The 17,880-nt window shown below is 36.0% G+C and overlaps 1 protein-coding gene across 7 annotated transcripts in view; it reads left to right on the top strand.

Annotated features, from left to right (window-relative positions):
• The window catches only part of CPLANE1 (ciliogenesis and planar polarity effector complex subunit 1), a 58,358-nt gene that overhangs the window by 37,318 nt on the left and 3,160 nt on the right, over positions 1-17,880 (top strand). For 5 of the 7 annotated variants that reach the window (XM_064404065.1, XM_064404064.1, XM_064404063.1 and 2 more), the window contains 18 exons: positions 235-480; positions 653-1,402; positions 2,260-2,426; positions 3,576-3,705; positions 4,629-4,683; positions 5,823-5,927; positions 6,394-6,486; positions 7,107-7,219; positions 7,473-7,671; positions 7,945-8,186; positions 9,489-9,582; positions 10,219-10,386; positions 11,319-11,432; positions 11,798-11,828; positions 12,969-13,100; positions 13,919-14,084; positions 15,690-15,751; positions 16,163-16,327. In XM_064404065.1, coding sequence (XP_064260135.1) covers positions 235-480; positions 653-1,402; positions 2,260-2,426; positions 3,576-3,705; positions 4,629-4,683; positions 5,823-5,927; positions 6,394-6,486; positions 7,107-7,219; positions 7,473-7,671; positions 7,945-8,186; positions 9,489-9,582; positions 10,219-10,386; positions 11,319-11,432; positions 11,798-11,828; positions 12,969-13,100; positions 13,919-14,084; positions 15,690-15,751; positions 16,163-16,327 — 3,032 coding nt within the window. Of the gene's footprint in view, positions 1-234; positions 481-652; positions 1,403-2,259; positions 2,427-3,575; positions 3,706-4,628; positions 4,684-5,822; positions 5,928-6,393; positions 6,487-7,106; positions 7,220-7,472; positions 7,672-7,944; positions 8,187-9,488; positions 9,583-10,218; positions 10,387-11,318; positions 11,433-11,797; positions 11,829-12,968; positions 13,101-13,918; positions 14,085-15,689; positions 15,752-16,162; positions 16,328-17,088; positions 17,311-17,880 lie in introns of those variants that run through there. The other 2 variants (XM_064404068.1, XM_064404066.1) reach the window with 2 other exon arrangements.

The following is a 17,880-nucleotide window of genomic DNA, read 5'->3' as shown; positions in this document are numbered from 1 at the left end:
ATACTTGTTTTGCATTTGCATAACCTGTCTGTGGCAGGTATTTATGGTATCTTACAAGGAAGTCTAAAACAGTAAACAATTATACAAATTAATCATTATTGAATCATCCCATTATTGGGATGTTGTGTGTTTTGGTCACCTGATAGTGAACAGCTGTAAGATAGCCTAGACATTTTTGCTAAGACTTCTGTTAAAATTATTTGCATTGTTAACTTTGTTCATGTGTGTATTCAGCTCCAGCAGATCAACTTCATGAGTTTAATGCAATTAGTGCAGTCATCCTTTACCAATGTGCCAAATGTGCAACAAGTATTACACCAGCATCGGTTGGTTCACCTGGCAGGGAGCCAGCCTGCACACACTGCTGAAAGCAATGCTTCTCCAAAAACACAAGAAGAAAAAGGAAAAACGGGTCAAGAGAGCTCTGCTTTTCAGCCAAGGAAGAATGTAGAAGATGAAAGCAACAATGGTCAAATAAAAGTAGGTATATCAAAGCATGGCTTATGAAGACTGTTCAGTATATCTGATATGATATCTATCCTGTTGAGTGAGGAAATGTGTTCATAGTGATTGGTGTAGAAAGAACTATTTTTCTGCATATTTAGTGCATGGTTGATGTGTAAGTGCTTGTTTATTTGCTTTTCTCATTTAGAATTGTGTGGATATGAGTACCTCTTTGGCATTATATGAAAGCAACAGCAAGGAAACGGAATTAATGTCACCATACCAAGATCTGCATTCTTCAGTGCCTACTAAACCATTTCATCTCCTAGCTCCTTCCTCAGGCATCCAGAAAAAAGTGAAGCTTATCCCTGTTGAAAAAAGAAGTAGTTACTCAAATGGATTTCCTTTGCTTACGCTTGAATCAAGTTATCGTGTCAAACCAGCATTTTTACATCCAACAGAAATGTCATCAGCATTTGCCAGGCCACCCCCAGTACCACGAGTAGCGTGGAGTTCATCAGATTCCTTATGGAACCATCAGTCATCATATGCACCAAGAAAGAGTAAGGCAGAGGAAGATTTCCACAGAAGTAGATACAATCCTGAGATTTCAAGACAAAAGCATGAGGAAAAGGAGAAATGGGCAGAAACAGTGTGTGAGGGTCCTCCCAAACATCTGAATTCAGATCAGTGTGAAGGACAGCAAGAAGATTCACCTCAGCCACAGTTCCCTGAAAATGTGAACGTGTTCAAAACACCAACCACTCAGAGCCTGGCTGCTCTGCCACTGTTGCGCTTGCAACTTGACCCAGTACCTAGAGTTGCACCAGCTGTAAGGCAGCCAATCACTACTACTTTAATACCTGTTAAACCTGCAGCAAAAGATGCTGACTCCAAAGAAACACAGGGGGATGCAGGAATATCACTACTTCAGATTAATTTACCTCAGAAAAAGAAGGTACTGAATTTGAATATGTTTTTCTAAGTTGTAATGTTTTGTCAGTTTCACGGTTTCTTAGTCATCAAAATAAATTTAATGTTTATAGACTTTTGAATTTGAAATTGTTCAGCACAGATACCAGCAGGGATCTAGAACTAAGGGTACCTGCTTATTGACATGTCAATGAGGCAGACTGCAAGCCTGAAAGTGTTTATAACTACATTAGATTGATTCTACATTCCATAGTTCATCAGTGTTCAGCCCACTGGCAGTGATTATTAAGAATTTACTATCTAAAATACTGGACAATATTTGTATGGTAAAATAATAGGGTTTTTTTTTCTTGAGAGATTATAATATAATTGCTTATAGAAACAGAATGTGGTGAAAAATCCTGTTTTGCAGGGCAGAAATGGAATGGTAAAAGGCTTGGTAAGAAAATACTATGGATGCCGAATACCTGATGTTTTGAAAAATGTTATTTCTTTTAGGCTTACATGCTTGCATATCCCAGTTGAGTAAAATGGAAATGCTTTTCCTTGAAAGGTGCTTCAGTCCTTGTCTACATTGTTCCTAACTTCACCCTGAACTACCTACATAAGAAATACAAATATTAGTGAAATATGTTCTGTGGAGAAAATTCTTGTGCTCTGTGGAGAAAATTAATACCTTTTAATTTTCAGAAAATAGTTTACACATGTACATGTTGGCAGAGGTTCTGGTCTGATTCTATTAATACTCCATTTCCATATTCTTTACAAAATGTTACAGGAGTTTTGTTTGTGTAACTGAAATCCAAACTCAACTTACTTTCTTCATTCAATCTGACTGAAGTTCCCCTCCCATTTTCTGTCTTTCTCTTTGAACCTTTTTAGGCACCATATCTCATCCCCCTTGGAGACCTCATTGCATTTGAGCAATGCCACAAGCATCATTCTGTGCCCAGCAGTTCCTTTGGACAAGACCAAACCAAATCTATCCAGCTACTAAGAACTGATGTTGAACCATTTGAGCTTAGAGATGTGCAGAACAAAAGAAAAAGGCAAGCCTGATTTTTAAAGTGGCAGACTAACTGGTAACCTGTATCTTCTAGCTTTGACATCAGAGGGAGTGTATTCTCTCAGCAGAGAATAAAATAGCAAATGTTAGTAAAGCCACAGTAGAAGTGTATCATTAGAGTATGAGGAGTTCTTGCTCTTAGGATATTAATAGGAAGACGATTCATGAGGAAATGTTTTTCATTCCACTATCTGTGTTTTAAAGTCTTGTTGTCTCCTGACTGTTTGCTATACACTCTTAATGAAATGCTCACTCCTAGCACAGTGAATATTAGTAGACTGCTGTCTGGGCTGCGTATTGTCACTGTCATCTTCAAGAAGGAATGGATTGTATGCTCTGTCAGTATAATTAAATATGTAGGCTGTTTTTAATGCAGACAGTGATTAACAAAATTCCAGCTTACAAAATTTGATCTATTTGATGTTAATGCACAAACAGTTGAAACAGTTTGCTTAAGCTACTTACATATATTTCCTCAGTTCTTATAGAATGCTAATAGAATATCCTGGAATAGAATACTTGGTTTCTTTCAGTTATGATGCTTTTAATTCTGTCATTTTGGAGCAAGAGTAGTTTTTCACTTGTAAAGTAAAAAAAAATGTTGCTATACAAATAACTGCAGATACAGTGTAGAATACATTTTAGTGGTATCTATGGAAGTGCTTCAAGCTGTAGTTGCTGTCATATAATCTACTTGTGACATATTGAAGAAGAAGCTACAGTTGCTGTTGTGTAATCTATTTGTCAACTAGTAATTAGAAAATTACTGCTGTGTAATTGAGGTTTGCTTCTTATAGCTTCGTTATGGGCATTTTGTGCAGTAATTATTAATTATACACAGGATGTAGATGTGAAATATTATGAGGTTTGTTATATTGAATATAAATAGCCTATTAGACAATTCATACATTTTAGTCTTACTGCTGGTATTTCTATGGGTTCCTACACCATTTTTATTCAAGCAGGCAGAAATTGTGATTTGAACTGATCTATATGCAGCAGCTGTTTGTCTTTTCCAATCTTTATTTCAGTGTTTATTTCTTAGTAGTAATCTTTCCTAGAAAACAACAATAAGTATTGCTACTATTTCAGAGCACTTCTTACTCTTTATCTGCAATTAATATGTTGACAGTAAAAGGAGGCGTAGTAAGAAGCAACTGAAAGAGAAGGAGGATAAGAAGAAACCAAGCGTGTCCTTCCGTCCAGACGACTCCATCATCAGTATTAGTGACACGGCAGTGGCTTCTGAATCAGAGACTGGGGTATAGAATTATGGTTTTTTCTTAGCTCTTAGCCTTTTCCATTCAAGTATTAGCAGAAAAGAAAGAAGAAAACTATAAACCAAACAATAATATGCTTCTCTTCCAGGCTCTAGCCTACAAACAGTGTGCATATTTAATTCATATACTTGCATTTTCTCTAAACTGGAGACCGATTATTATAAAGGATTCCAGGGTTGCTATTTTTTTTCTGGAACATGAGCTTGTTTTGATAGGCTATAAGTCTGCATGTAAATTTGTAGTAAATACATACAAAAATGTTAAAAATGAAAAAAAAAAAAGTTTTTCCTAGTAGTGACAGAGTGACCCAGGCAAGTGACCCAGGCATTATTCTTTCCATGTGGGCCTGTATGTATGACAATGTAAGAGTAACAATGCATTGGAATCTCAGTTTTGTCTCAGTCCAGACTCTGAAAATAGAAATTCCTCATCAAGCTGGGTTTTGATTAAGCATTTTTGATATCTTTTGGGGTTTATCCTTGCAAGTACCAAATTTCAAACTAGAACACTACCAGTTTAAAGCTGGATCACTATCCAGAGCTGTGTTTCTGATCCATACCATACTTCCTCTGTGACTTCACTGCAGCACAGCAGCTGGAGACCCTCACCAGACCTGGAGATATGCAGGGTACAGCAAGGGTAGGGTAGACTCAAAGAGGAATAAGGAGTTTCTGTTACGTCACCCCAAGGTACATAAGAGAGTGTTACATAGTCAGTAAATTCCACTAAATTGGACTAGATCAGAGGAATTAAAATAGGTGTTGAGAAAAGTAAGTAGCAGTTATTTCTTTTTTTCCCCAAATTACTCATATGAGGTATATTGGATAGTTAACATCACCAAGAAAGCCTTTAATCTGCACTGGAACTGATTTTAAAGATGGTTCTTCTTTTTTTCCTTATATTAGGATCACAAACCAAAATCAACATCTTATGTTCAAGATGGTTTTCTCATGTCAATGGGCAAGTACAAGTCGTTTTAATGCTTTGAGTACTCAAATAAAATGTAAAAAAAATCAAGGAGCATTAGTCTGCTAGAATTCACAGTAAAGCCACAATAATCCACATGTTCAAAACTATGATAATATGGTCTGTGGGCAATAGAGCTTTCTGGCTTATGGGATCTTTCCCCAGACCTTTCAGGATGTACAACAGGTGTTGAGAATTTTGGGACACACTTGTTTTTTGGGGGGATTGGTATGGAGAGAGGTGCAGGCAAATTTAAGATCTTACATGAATTATCTGAAGATTCAGAATAGTTTTCCCAAAAATTTTAGAAGTATTTTAATTTTTCTTCAAAATTAGTGATAATCTTGTGTTTATGTTTATAAACAATAGAGTTAATGAAATAATAGCAGTATGTCAAGTTAATCTAATTAGCTGTGTTTGACAGTGATTTCTGTTCATGTGATTAATCAAAATAATTCTGTAAACATTTCCAATCCTAAATTTTAAAAATATTTTTAAAATATATTATTCCAACATTATTTGCCTACATATTCTAATTACACAAAATTTAGGGCTCTTGTAAATGAAACTCAATGCACGCAATGTTTCTAGCCTGCAATACGAAGACCAGGCCTGTGGAAAGATTTCCTTCTTTATATAATATGTTAATTCCTGACAATATTCAGTTCTGTCACAGGACAAAATGCAATCAATTTTCTGAAATTTGGCCTTAAAGAAATGCAAACTCTGTAGAAACAACAATAAAGAAATTAAGATATATGTGTCACGAATATTCCTCCCCTCCTTTTAGAATGTGAAGCAGACTGTTACTTTTCATCATACTAAAATATTTAATTTAAAATCTTATATCTAAACTGAATTTTGGTTTTTAATTCAGTGTAACATTGTAGGTGTTAGTTGTTTATTCACATAAAGTTGGTAGCATGAACTTTTCTTGGCGTCATTTGTGACATATGCCTACAGACAAAAGTAAAATTACCTGTCATAAATACAAGTAAGAAAATGTTGGAGCCCATAGTTGTGTGTTAGTATCATTACTTTCATGTGTTGGAGCCCATAGTTGTGTGTTAGTATCATTACTGTCTAATTTTTATATCATTAATAAACACCTATTTTGTATTATCACATTTTAGATGCAATGGATAAAGCAAGTATTACCTCAGCAGATCTACATTATTTGGCTTCTGTAGGAAAAAAAGCAGCAGAAACCCAAGATGCATGTACAAATACTGACCCAGGTAAGTGCCACACAGGTGATCTACAGAAACCAACTGTTTCTGATGTTGCTTCTTGATTAGTTGTGCTATTTGATCGGTTCAAAATGTAGCAAGTTTGAAAGGGGAAGGAGTTTTTTGTACAGTTTTCTTGTTTCAAAAAGAATTAAACCAGAAAACAACGGAATATAAATTATAAAGCAGTATTTAAAATAATTATAATTTAAAATATTACTGACACAATTACATAAGACTCTCTTCATGCTTTCTATAAGTCAGTTCTGCTATGACTTTTTCTGAAAGTTTGTTTTAACTTGACTTTATCTAAATGCATTTTAGACAATGTTTCACACTTGACTGAAATTCTTTCCTTGCCTCTTCCCCCACTTTTCTTTGATTGTGAACTGGCAAATCAGAAACACTCAGATAATGCCATTGATATCTTTACTTAAACTCATGTATTCTGATCCTTTTTTTTTTCCCAATCAAGTGCTCAAATCGTATGAGGATCATGGGATCAGTGGTGGAAATGAGGTTTCCAAAGTTCAAGAAAACGAGCTGGTCACATCTGTTCCTGCATCAGGTATGGTTGCAGTCTTTCTCCACTTTGTTGTTTGGGAAGTCTATAAAAGTGCTACTGTTCTAACACGGGTTTTGTACCTGAGACAGCTTAATGCAGGGTGCAAATAACATGCTAATTTATCTGACTTTCTGAAACTGGATTTTAGCTTGATTTTAGTGCCCACTTTAGTTTTAGTGTAATGTAGACCAAATGAATTGATCAGTGGGATATTAAAACAGATCACATGAATTTGAGTTGCAGTAGCATTGTTCCATAAATACATTACATAGATTTCAGTACAAAGCTGTTTTCCCTGTGGTACCAAGAGAGCATACTAACTTTTCCATTATTGTAAAATTCAACAATGTTTTTCTATTTGAAGATAATTTTACTATATCACATGATTCATTTGCCGATAGTTTTATTAGAGGTTTCTGTCTGAGTAATCTAATTCTTTGGATTAAGTAAAGATGCAGATTTTTTTTTACCTAAGTAGGAGGGATTTAGATATTAAAAGCAATCTAGATGGCAGCTTAGTCAAAGCTTTTCTTATCTTCTAGAGAATGCAGAGCTGTTTCCTAATAGTCTGAAATTTTTGTGGCTTTTACTGTAAATGTAATACTGTTATTATTTCCTTGTAGAATCATCCAGTTCCTCTGAGATACAACTGCCAGACATGTATTTAAACCTGAGTTTCCCCACTGAAGTGAATGAGAAACCTTTACCATCCCTTCTGTCAGATGCACCTGATTTGGTTAGTGATCTAATGTACATATGGCTTAAATGCATTTTAAGTGTACTGTTTGTCTTCATGAATTTGGGTTCTTTGTATCTGCATGAGTGAGTTGTGTAATATGGTAGGGAAGATTGTATTTATTTTGTTCCCAAAACAAAAAGCCTTTCATGTACAAATATCAAGAGGTTAACACAGGAAATTGAGAACAATGCACTATAAGCAGCTCATTCAAAACACATACTGTATAATTCTTCATTATCTTGTTGTTTAGCATAAACGGGAATATATCAGTGTGATTGACATTGAAGACAGTGACATGCTTAGCAATTTGTCCATGAAACCTGAGTCTGAAGAAGAGATAGCTGCTGAACAGGAGAATGAGAAGCTTGAAGTTCCATCTACTGCAAAACTTCATCACACAGCAGCTTCTGTTACTAATGCAGATCCACCTGAGGCACTTTATAAGCAAGGTAAACCATTTCAGTTCTAAATCCAAGACAAAGTAATACTCTTTTGTTGTAATAGTCCCACAGAAAATCTGCAGCCTTTTCCCAATTAACCTCATGATTTTTTAGTCTTAAACATCAACATCAATACATTTGACTTCTTTTGTGATAATTCTTGCCTTCTAAAACACCCTATTAGGTATGGCATATTTTTGCCTAATTACTTGCAGTATTTAGGCACTTGTGGCATATTCAGTGATATTGGTGCATTCTTTTTTTTTTTAATTTTATTTTAAGATGATCATCAGAAGAATGTGTCAGACAAATTGCAAAAGAAAGATAAGTCAGATTCTGTTACAGATATTGTAACTTGGAACATAGCACATGAAGATGGAGGAACTCTTCCTTCTTCAGGGCTTCCACCCAAACTAATTGAAAAAGAATACTTTTCCACAAAGCAGAAGGAAATGGATATGCAATTACGGGTACTAGAGAACATAGTAGAAAATATGGAGCAGGATTTCAGAAATAGCAAAATGGTGAGTACTAACTGTTGGTTTTTAAACAGTTAATTTTTTTAACTAAAGACAAAACTTCCATTTTGGAACAATGTGTTCTCAAATCTGCTTAGTGTCTGTTGAAAGATATTGAGAATTATATATATATATATTTGTAACATTATATATAATATAAATATTATCTATATTATAATACAAGTTTTATATATATGTATATACAGTGTTGTTTCATATTTAGTGCAGAATCTGTTGGCTGACATGGTTGCTTACGATGGACCAAATGTTGGCCAGAATGGTGATGTTACTAGTGAATGGGCAGAACATACTTAATTTCTGTGTAACTGAGTTCAAGCTGAGCAGGAAGCCTTTTTTGGCAAGGACTTCTGTAGTTGTACCTCTGCAAAATACTGTGTGACTATTTCTGGAAGCTGATCCAATTTGTTTCATAAAATACTTGCACGTTGGCCATCTTTATAAATCCTAATATGGAATTAAAATAAAATTGTGCTGTGATGGATTTTTTAGGTCTCTGCTAACTCATGGTATTCTATGATTCACAGAAATGTAAAGACCTCATTGTGTCACTTACAGTTATTACACTCAGGTGGATTATTTAATCACTTATATTCTTTGTCAAGGTTGTTATTTAAGTCAGATTTTTTAAAAGCCCATAGGGAAAAATTTTTGGTATATCCTGTATTTGTTTCAGCATTTCATAGCACCTGGGTCTTAAAACTTCTGGATACCTAGCCAAATCCTAAAGAAAATTCCTTTTAATTCCTTTTTTTTGGTCTTTTTTTTTAAAGTTCATACTTGTTGGTCATTCCTATTATAACAATTTCTCATGTATTACATATAATTTTTGAGATTTGTTCTTTTTGAGATTAATGGTCAGTAAAATGTCTCACTCTGGCTTAGTTTTAGTTTTCACTTTCTGGTTTGAAACTTCAGACTTATGAAGATGATGGAAGTATTTTAATATCTTTGGGTTTTAGATAAAATACATATTGGAAAACTTCAGTTACTTTAAACATAATGTGATCAGTAGAAGTAAAACTGTTCAAACACATAGTAGAGTTTATATGTATTTTTCTCAAGTAAGTATCCAGAAGACTGTAATTCTTACATGAAATTAATCTACTTGACTACTTTGATTCCTGAACATTTTTGTTTGTTTTCAGTCAGAAAACTGCATTAAAATGTTGGAAAGATTATGACAAGAAAAATATATGTAAAGTGGACTTTGCATAAATATCTGTGGTGTAAGTCTCAGAAATACCTTATAGAAAGTATCATTACCTAGTTTTTGGATTTTACTTACAGTTAGTGAAGCTGATAGAAGATTTTGAAATGGCTGCTGATTCTGACCTTGGTGCTCATCCTGCAGTCTTTGAAGCTGCTGGAGTCATTGGTGCTGGTATGTCCAATTAACAGAAGGATAATAAATTTACCACAGAATATGCATATTAAATAACTTTTAGTTACCACAGACATTTAACGCAATCCCTAATGGTGTTACTGAAATACGAACCAAAAATACCAGAGAAAAACAAAATTAAAGATAGCCAATCTGAATATTGAGTTATAATGTCTACTGGTTTTATTAAATACCTTACATTAGCTCAAGTGTTTACTAGAGCAGATGTATTGAATGATTTATTGTTTATCTAACAAATAACTATGTAGAACCTACTTTTAGCTACTGGACTGTGCCAAGAACATAGTCTAATCTGCTTACAGGGTTAATGCAAAGCCTAGTGGTGGAACCAAATCATGGCTATATCTGTAATCATACGTAAGACGATATTTAGGATGTCCTTTAGACTCACCCAGAGCAACTCCTGGTCCAGTAATAACCTTTGTGTATGCAGGACTGGTTCACACAGCAGAGCCCTGGAAGTGCCCTTCCATAGGGAGGCACAGCTGGTCCAGGTCCAGGCTGTTGTAGGTGACAGATAAGTTAAAAAGCCACTAACCCAGATATACGATAGTTTCTGCATTTTGATCGTTCACCATTGGTCTACACTAAGTACAATTTTCTTTTTTTCCACAGAATCAGAACATCATTTGGCAGGCATGATTTTTGAAGATGTTATAGATGATCAAAAGGAAAGCTTAAACCTGAAATACCCAGTGCCCAGTTCTACTACAGTGGATGCACACTCTTCTGCCTCTTCAGCCTTGGCTTCTAAGTTTCCCAGTGGCCTGAAGTCACCTTCTGGTATAATCTTTATTGCATATTTTTCCCCTTTGCATCTTTTAAAAATAAGTAAACCTTTTCTTTGTGCTGTAGTACTTCCTCATGGCTGTTACACAGAATGTTACATAATGTGAATGAGCTCATTAAAGTCAGGCATGAGTCTTTCTAGATTGCATTATTTAGAGTGGCTTCACTGATGTGCTCTGATAATGAGCTTGTTACATGACATAACAGTATCACTAAGCTTTGAAAACAGGTCAGTACTGAATCATACTTGCACTCAAATTCGTTGTCATTGAAAGAAAATAGTCAGCTATAGGGTCTGTTTCTGAAACCCATCACTGTGCTGATTTGTATTTATTTACCTTAGTGAATATAAATGACTATGATATCACAGAACACTCAAAGCTTCCTCCAAAAGCTGTCTTCATCATCTCTGTCATCTACCTGTGTCTAGAGGGGTGATCTCTCTGTTAAATCCAGTCTACATCAGCAAAATCAATTGATTTATTACTGTCTCTGTCCTAAAAGATTATTTTGTTAGGTTTAATAATTTTGAAAACTGAGGATAAATTGATTTTTGCTCTTATGAAGACTGCAGTAGCATTAAAAGGAGGATGAAAAATTATTCTGCAAGCAACCTGTTGCCTGAGGTTAAAATGCAGTTGTATTGTTTTCTCTGTGTATTGCCTGCATTGCTTGCAGTCAGGCTTCCAGAAGTGGTATGTGCTTGGTACACGCGAATGTGCATTTGATAGCCACCACTTTAAGATTTGTCTTAAAAGGTATTAAAGCATTGTTCCTGTGTCTGTATACAGCACAAGTGAATCTCAAATAGTACACACGCCCAGTTATGTTTTGAAAACAGTAATAGAGTTTTCTAAGTATAAAGTTTTTATTTCCATGCTAAGAAAACTATAGGTGATACTAAGTTACAACTATAATTTTTTGAGATGGAGAGATTAGTTTAGGAGAGGAAGCAGTGCTCTTCCTTCCAAGACAGCCATACTGCTCTTCAGTTGCATCTTCTGAATTCCAAGCTTCTTCTGAGTACCTGGATTCCTCAAGTAAGTGTCAATCATTAATTTTCCAAAAACACTGTGTAATTAATTGGAACAGACTATTTCCAGTTAATTGGTCATGGCAGAAGATTGTCAACAGTGATGATCTCTTCTTCGCAAAATACCCACAAAGCCAGGAACCGTTAATTAATGCTCTCTGGAGCCTCTGTGCTCACCTGGCAGTCAGTGACATGTTGTCTTACAGGCTGTTAAGCTTATGTACAATATTAATTTATTTTTAATGTCAGCTGTCAAATGTCAATTGAGGTTGCCATATTTCTGTATTTTATCCCACAGGCTGTTTAACATATGTATGATTAGTTTGTGTACAAGTGCAAAGATATTACTAACAAGGAGTGTTTCTGTTTCAGGTTCTCACATATGCAGAGATCTATGTTCTGGGTATGTATTTTGAGGTGTTATTGACAGTTTACAAAAAATGTGACTGTCAGGGTGGAATCATCACTTCACAAAAATCAAGTATAAGTTCAAGCTTAATAAAAGTCCTTTTGTTAGCTAATTGCAGGCATTTACTCTGACTTTGGTGGTGCCTGTTAGATTTACTTCTCACAAAAGCTCTAGAAGCATTCAAAGTTCTTCTCTAATTAAAAGTACTGGAATTGTTCATGTAGATGGTGCTCTTGTCTGTGTGCATTCGTTGTTTCTGCTATTTGCAAACCACTCTTTCAGCAAAATACATGCAACTGCTGTGGGTAGTTTTCCATGAAGGCTAGCTATCATCAGAAGTTTTTTTTAAGTCTTACTGTGTGAAAAGTTTAAAGCAACAGATGGAAGATTTCAAAACTGGGAAGAGCACGTGCATTAAATAAAATGGTCCAAAATACATATTTTTACTTTTAGCTACTGTTAGTCTTCTGAATCCAGTAGAAAAGAGTAGCTGGTTTCCTTTCTTCCCAGTCATTCTGCTCCATTACTCATCTTTATTGCTTTGCTTGAAGTATAGCAGTGAACTGAATGGTGTATCCTATTTTTCTAGTATTTTAAGTGGAACTGGTTGTGACTGAAGTAGATTAGGAAGGAATTACGTAAGGTGGAGTATTGGTGTGAGACACCCATAGCAGACACTGATAGCTTGTAGTCCTAAATGATGAGATTTGTTTTTTACTGGGAGCAACTGATTGAAAGAGAGGAAAGAATTGGGGAGAATATAGGTGAAGCTCTTCTCTCACTGACACTGATTCTTGCTCAGAAGGTCATTGAGATTTGGGTAACATTGAAACTGGTAGCACAGTTTCCAGCCATGTTGACACACCACAGCAGAGCTCAAGCATTTCAGTTCTGGATTGTCCCTCTCTTGGGATAATCAGGTCTTGCTCCTTATGTCCCCTCATCAAAGCTGACTCAAGTGTACTAACCCAGTGGAGATGTGGGGAAAGAATATTCAGTCCAAAGGCTCTGCGTAAAACAACCTGGATGTTAGTGTTTTAAGTATGAAAAGAAGAGGTTTAACTTGTTGTTTTTACAGGAATGTTCTACATTCATTTAATAACAGCTTTTTTTTTTCCCCTGCCTAACATCAAGCTCTTTAGAAGATCCTCTGCAAATTGCTGGTCCAAGTGATGTTACTGACATTGGGAATGATCGTGTCATAGAAAGTGACACCTCTCTGCTGGAGCTGGGCTTTGCAAGAACACAGGCTATGAAAACCTTTAGGTAATGTCATGGCTGGTTTTTGTTGTGTTTTGCTTAAATCATTTTAACCCTGGTTATTCTTGTGGTTCACACCCTGTAAACAATGGAAGCATGTATGTGATTTGGTGTTAATGGGACTAGTATTAGAGCTTGTAATCACCACAAATCTACAGGTCATTATTGTCAAATGTACTGGTTGTTTTCTAGTATTCTGCTTTTGAAATTTTTTCCTTCTCATTTGCTTGTTCCTTCTTCTGCTCAGTACAGCAGAACTGGTTTTATACAGCAGATTCAGTTCAGACCTTCGGATCTTTTCAAAAGTCTTTTAAAGCATTTCTGAAAGACAGAACAGAAATTTCCTGCCAGTGGCACAGCAGCTTCAGAAACTCTGAACCCCAGATTCCTGCTTGTCATGCTCACCTCCCTGACTGTCAGTTATAAAATCAGCTGTGTTCTTTCCTGAGAGAGGTCAAAATGACAGCTGTTTCCAGCTGCAGTTTGTGATATCAGTTGCTGACAAGGCAAAAAAATATAGCTGTTCAGGTCACCAGTCTGCTGTATTGCTGACACAGTTCCCACCAGTTTAAGCTCTAATTCTATTATCTGAATATAGCTGAAAAGTAAAAGAAAAGTTTTAGGAGATGTCTTGGAAATTACTTGTTTACCAGGATTTTATTTAGTAAAAGTTTACAAAAGAAAATTTCCCATCTTGTTCATTACTTATGCTTCCAGCTGTGTCAGAATTTTAACACACATGTCTACATGTTATATCATGTAGTTGCCGTGGTTTGCAATTTACAGGATGTGCTATATTATTTCCTGTTTACATCTGCCCTCAGGGTTCTTGATTCTGCTTCTGGGCATTCTCAAAGAACAGAAAAGGAAAGGAAAGAGATCCAAACATGGATGAAAAGAAAGCAAAAGGAAAGAATGAGAGAATATTTGAAGAAACTAGATGAACAAAGACAAAAAGAACACCATCCATTCAACCTGAGAAAGAATGTGGTAAGAATAACAGGTGTATTGAAGAGTAACTGTTACTTATTATACAAGTGTTGATTATTCAGGTTAGATAATATAAAGGCTGGGAGTGGTAGGGTTTTTTTCCTATTGTAATGTAGGGTTTCTACATGTATGATTTTATTTTGCTGGAGCTGGCCATAGTTGTGCCAGGTAAGTAAATACACCAGTGTTCTTCACAGGCTGCAGTGGTGATCACTGGCTGCAGGTGGCTGTTACAAAGGGATGCAGGCAGCCCTTGACTGTGAGGGATACAGCTGCAACATTCACTGATGAAGGATGTGTTTTCCAGGGAGTGACAGCTGCAACAGTTCTTAAGATGTGTTTACACTTTGTTTCATCTTCCCGAACCCCTCCCAGAGAATTTAAAAAGCAGCGTTCAGATGCCAGCATCCTTTACAAACATGGCAGGATACTGAGGGCAGCTGTCACTGTCATTCACCCACACAGGGGTGCATGCAAAAATCATAAGGGGTCAGCAGAGATGCTAGAATATGCCATATATGTCAAGTATCTTACAAAATATTTTGTTGAGGGCTGATTTCAATGAACAGTCCACTCCCAGAATTTTGTACATTTTAACTTTATTAGCAAAAACACATTTATGGCCTTATCTGGAAATTTTCCTGTGCTGGACATAATAGAAAATTTTTGAAAAACCACACAAAAGCAGTTCAGAAGACATTTTCCAATCAGTATTTACTCTTAAAATATGCATTTGCCATCTGGATGCCTTCACAGGAAGCTTTTGAATTACAGGAGATGAGACCTAGCAACACCAAATCTATTCCTATACTTTCTACTTGTTGAATTCAGGATATGCTGTAAATACTTGCAGGCTGAAGCTCTAATTGTTTTAACTCCCAAGCTGCAAATATGTAACATACACAAGTTCCCTGTGACTAAATAGTGCAATTGTATTCACTTTGAGAAAAAGATCTATGTGAAATAAAGTATTTCCCCTAAAAGATTAAACAATTAAACTGGGGTGGTCTTCTGCGCATGTGTGGAGAGAAGTGATTTAAGAAAAATGGGTCCTGCTTGTCTCCCTTTCCTGTGTTGTCAGCCCATTAATATACACTTGATGCTTTTGCTATGGGCTTTTCTCCTGAAATTATTACTGGAGGGATTCTGTGCTTTCAGTGGATGGTTTGGGTTTGTTTTGGATTTTTTTCTTTTTAAGAAGAATTAAAGACTTCAAATTGTACTCTAGCAAACACAGGCCAAAGTACAACCTTGTCCTGTTTTATATATCAGTTATTAGGAGCACTACTGAATTTTAGGAAACTGGAGGTGAGGCCATTTGAAACTTTGAGCTTGACTGTGAGGGCGTCTCCTTAAGAATGTTAGTATTTTAAGCATATGAGGTATGGACTGCAGAATATCAGTGTATTTTTTTAGAATGGAAAATTATAGACACAATCTTACTTGAATTTCCTGGTAGGGCCATATGCTGTCATATTGTTCTTTTTTTTCTGAAGAGTTTCTTAAGCAGTAATTTTCAAGTAAGTAAGTACATTTTGAGAGTGAGAGACTGGAATGAGACCAGAGTACATAATTATTTAAAGATTTTTATACTTTCTTAAACAGCATCATAATCCTACTTCAAAGGATATTAGAGTCTTCCAGAAGAAAAAAGAAGAAAAAGACAAGTAAGTTGCTTTTAAATCCTTATTTTTATATTAGTTTTCCAGTCCTGAGGAAGATGTAGAGGTTGTTTCAACTATATTGCTTATGAAACTTCAGATATTAATGAAATTTCAACCAAAAGCATAAATAATTCATGTTTTCTTTACCATTTAGGAAAACTCTGAACATTTTTATCCTTTGACTGTATTTGTTGCTTTCCAAATATTATTGTTTGTTTTCTTTCTCCAACATTTATTCATTCATTTTCTCAAAGCCTTCGGTAAGAAATGTTCTAACTTTTTGCTGATGATCTTAAAAGGCTTAGTATATTTTCTGTGAAATCTTGTAAAAATGTTTTTCATGTGTCCTTACAGAACTCACTGTAGTGAAATGAGGGACAGCATGAGGTAATGTGTAATACTATTTCTCTGCAGAGCCCTGTTGTCTGAGCATCACAGAATCAGAGTCTCACAGGCACTTTCTCTGATGAATGAAATGTTATCTGAAACAGTGGCATCACCAGCAAGTGATCACAGGATGTTGTCCAGCACAAGATCAGCTCAAGCTTACAGAAGGAGGAAGGTGGCATCTAGTACAGGGTAACACTCTAAGCATTAAACCTGCTCTGTTCTACTAGTGTCTGTAATACCCTCCAAATATTGTAGCAAGTTTAGACAGGAATAGCTTGGGAGAAAAGTCATATGCTGGTGGAATCAAAGATACAATTTTTCTGGATCAGAGGATTCTCAAGTCCCTGTTCCAGGCTTGTTAAAATCTCTACTGCAAATCTTGGAGGGAGCCTTAAAAATGCTTTTTGAAGCGCTGAATAGGCCAACTCAGGAGCTGGGCAGTAATCAGTGTCCTAACCCATTCTACTCAACATCAGTTCCTTTACAGTAAGGGTGGCTAAACGCTGGAACAGGCTGCCCAGGGAGATGGTGGAGTCACCATCCCTGGACATGGCACTCAGTGCCAGGGTCTGGTTGACAGGCCTGTATTGTATTTGCAAGCAACCCCTGTGGCAGGCAGGAATGATGCATCTGAATCCACATTCTTAGAAGGCTAATTTATTACTTTATTATACTATATTATATTAAAGAATACTATACTATGCTATACTACACTAAAGAATACAGAAAGGATACTTACAGAAGGCTAAAAAGATAATTAAAACTCGTGACTCTCTCCAGAGAGAGAGCTTGACACAGCCTGGCACTGATTGGCCAATGAGTCAAAATAACTCACAGCAGAAGCCAATGAAACAATCACCTGTGGGTAAACAATCTGCAAATACATTCCACATGTGACCACAATGCAGGAGAAGCAAATGAGATAATTATTTTTTTCCTTTTTCTCTGAGGCCTCTCCGCTTCCTAGGAGAAAAATTCTGGGCGAAGGGATTTTTTCAGAGAATGTGAATGCCACAGGCTTGTAATCCCATCAAAGGTTATACTTGATCTTGGAGGTCCTCTACAACCTTAATGATTCCATGAGTTCCACTGGACTATAACCAGCAATATAGACCTGAAGAGCATCTAACAACAAGCAAGAAGCAAATAAAAATTCTGATGTGCAAACTCTAGACTTGTTCTCTTTCTTGTTAATTTTTTATTATTTAGGATTTTACTTGTCCTTACTTTTGCACCTTGCTTATTGCCTTTTGAGGAGATGAGGGTATCGGAGTATTATGAACTGATGCATCTACTCAGTTTGATGGCATTAATGCTACATGTGTATATATGTAATACAGGTGTATATTGCATTGTAATTTTTCTTATATATATAATTTTATGCTTTTTAGAATAATAGGGAGAACTTTGTACTTACAAAGTTACAGGGTAGTCCTGTAATTTAATATTTCTGCTTCTCTTTTTCAGTACAGTACCTTTTTTGGTTACAGTTCCAACATACAACATTAAACTGAATGTAGTTAGTGCTGTGCAGAGCCTGCTGGTGTTGTCCAAGGGAAATTTAAGTGCATCAGCCCAACCAGAATCAGACATGCTAAGGAACATCATGCAGGAATCCACTTAGGAGTGGCAGGAGCTACTAACTGAAAAGTATTTCTGGACCTGACCTAAAGTGGCTCTCTGTAAAGCCAGTTTGATGTGTCTTTAGTGTGATTGCAGCAGTTTCTAATTCTGGTGAGGCT

Source organism: Passer domesticus, chromosome Z, assembly GCF_036417665.1.
Source record: "Passer domesticus isolate bPasDom1 chromosome Z, bPasDom1.hap1, whole genome shotgun sequence".
Taxonomy (NCBI): domain Eukaryota; kingdom Metazoa; phylum Chordata; class Aves; order Passeriformes; family Passeridae; genus Passer; species Passer domesticus.
The sequence above is the reverse complement of the archived record's forward strand: the minus strand, read 5'-3'. Positions and strand labels throughout refer to the sequence as shown.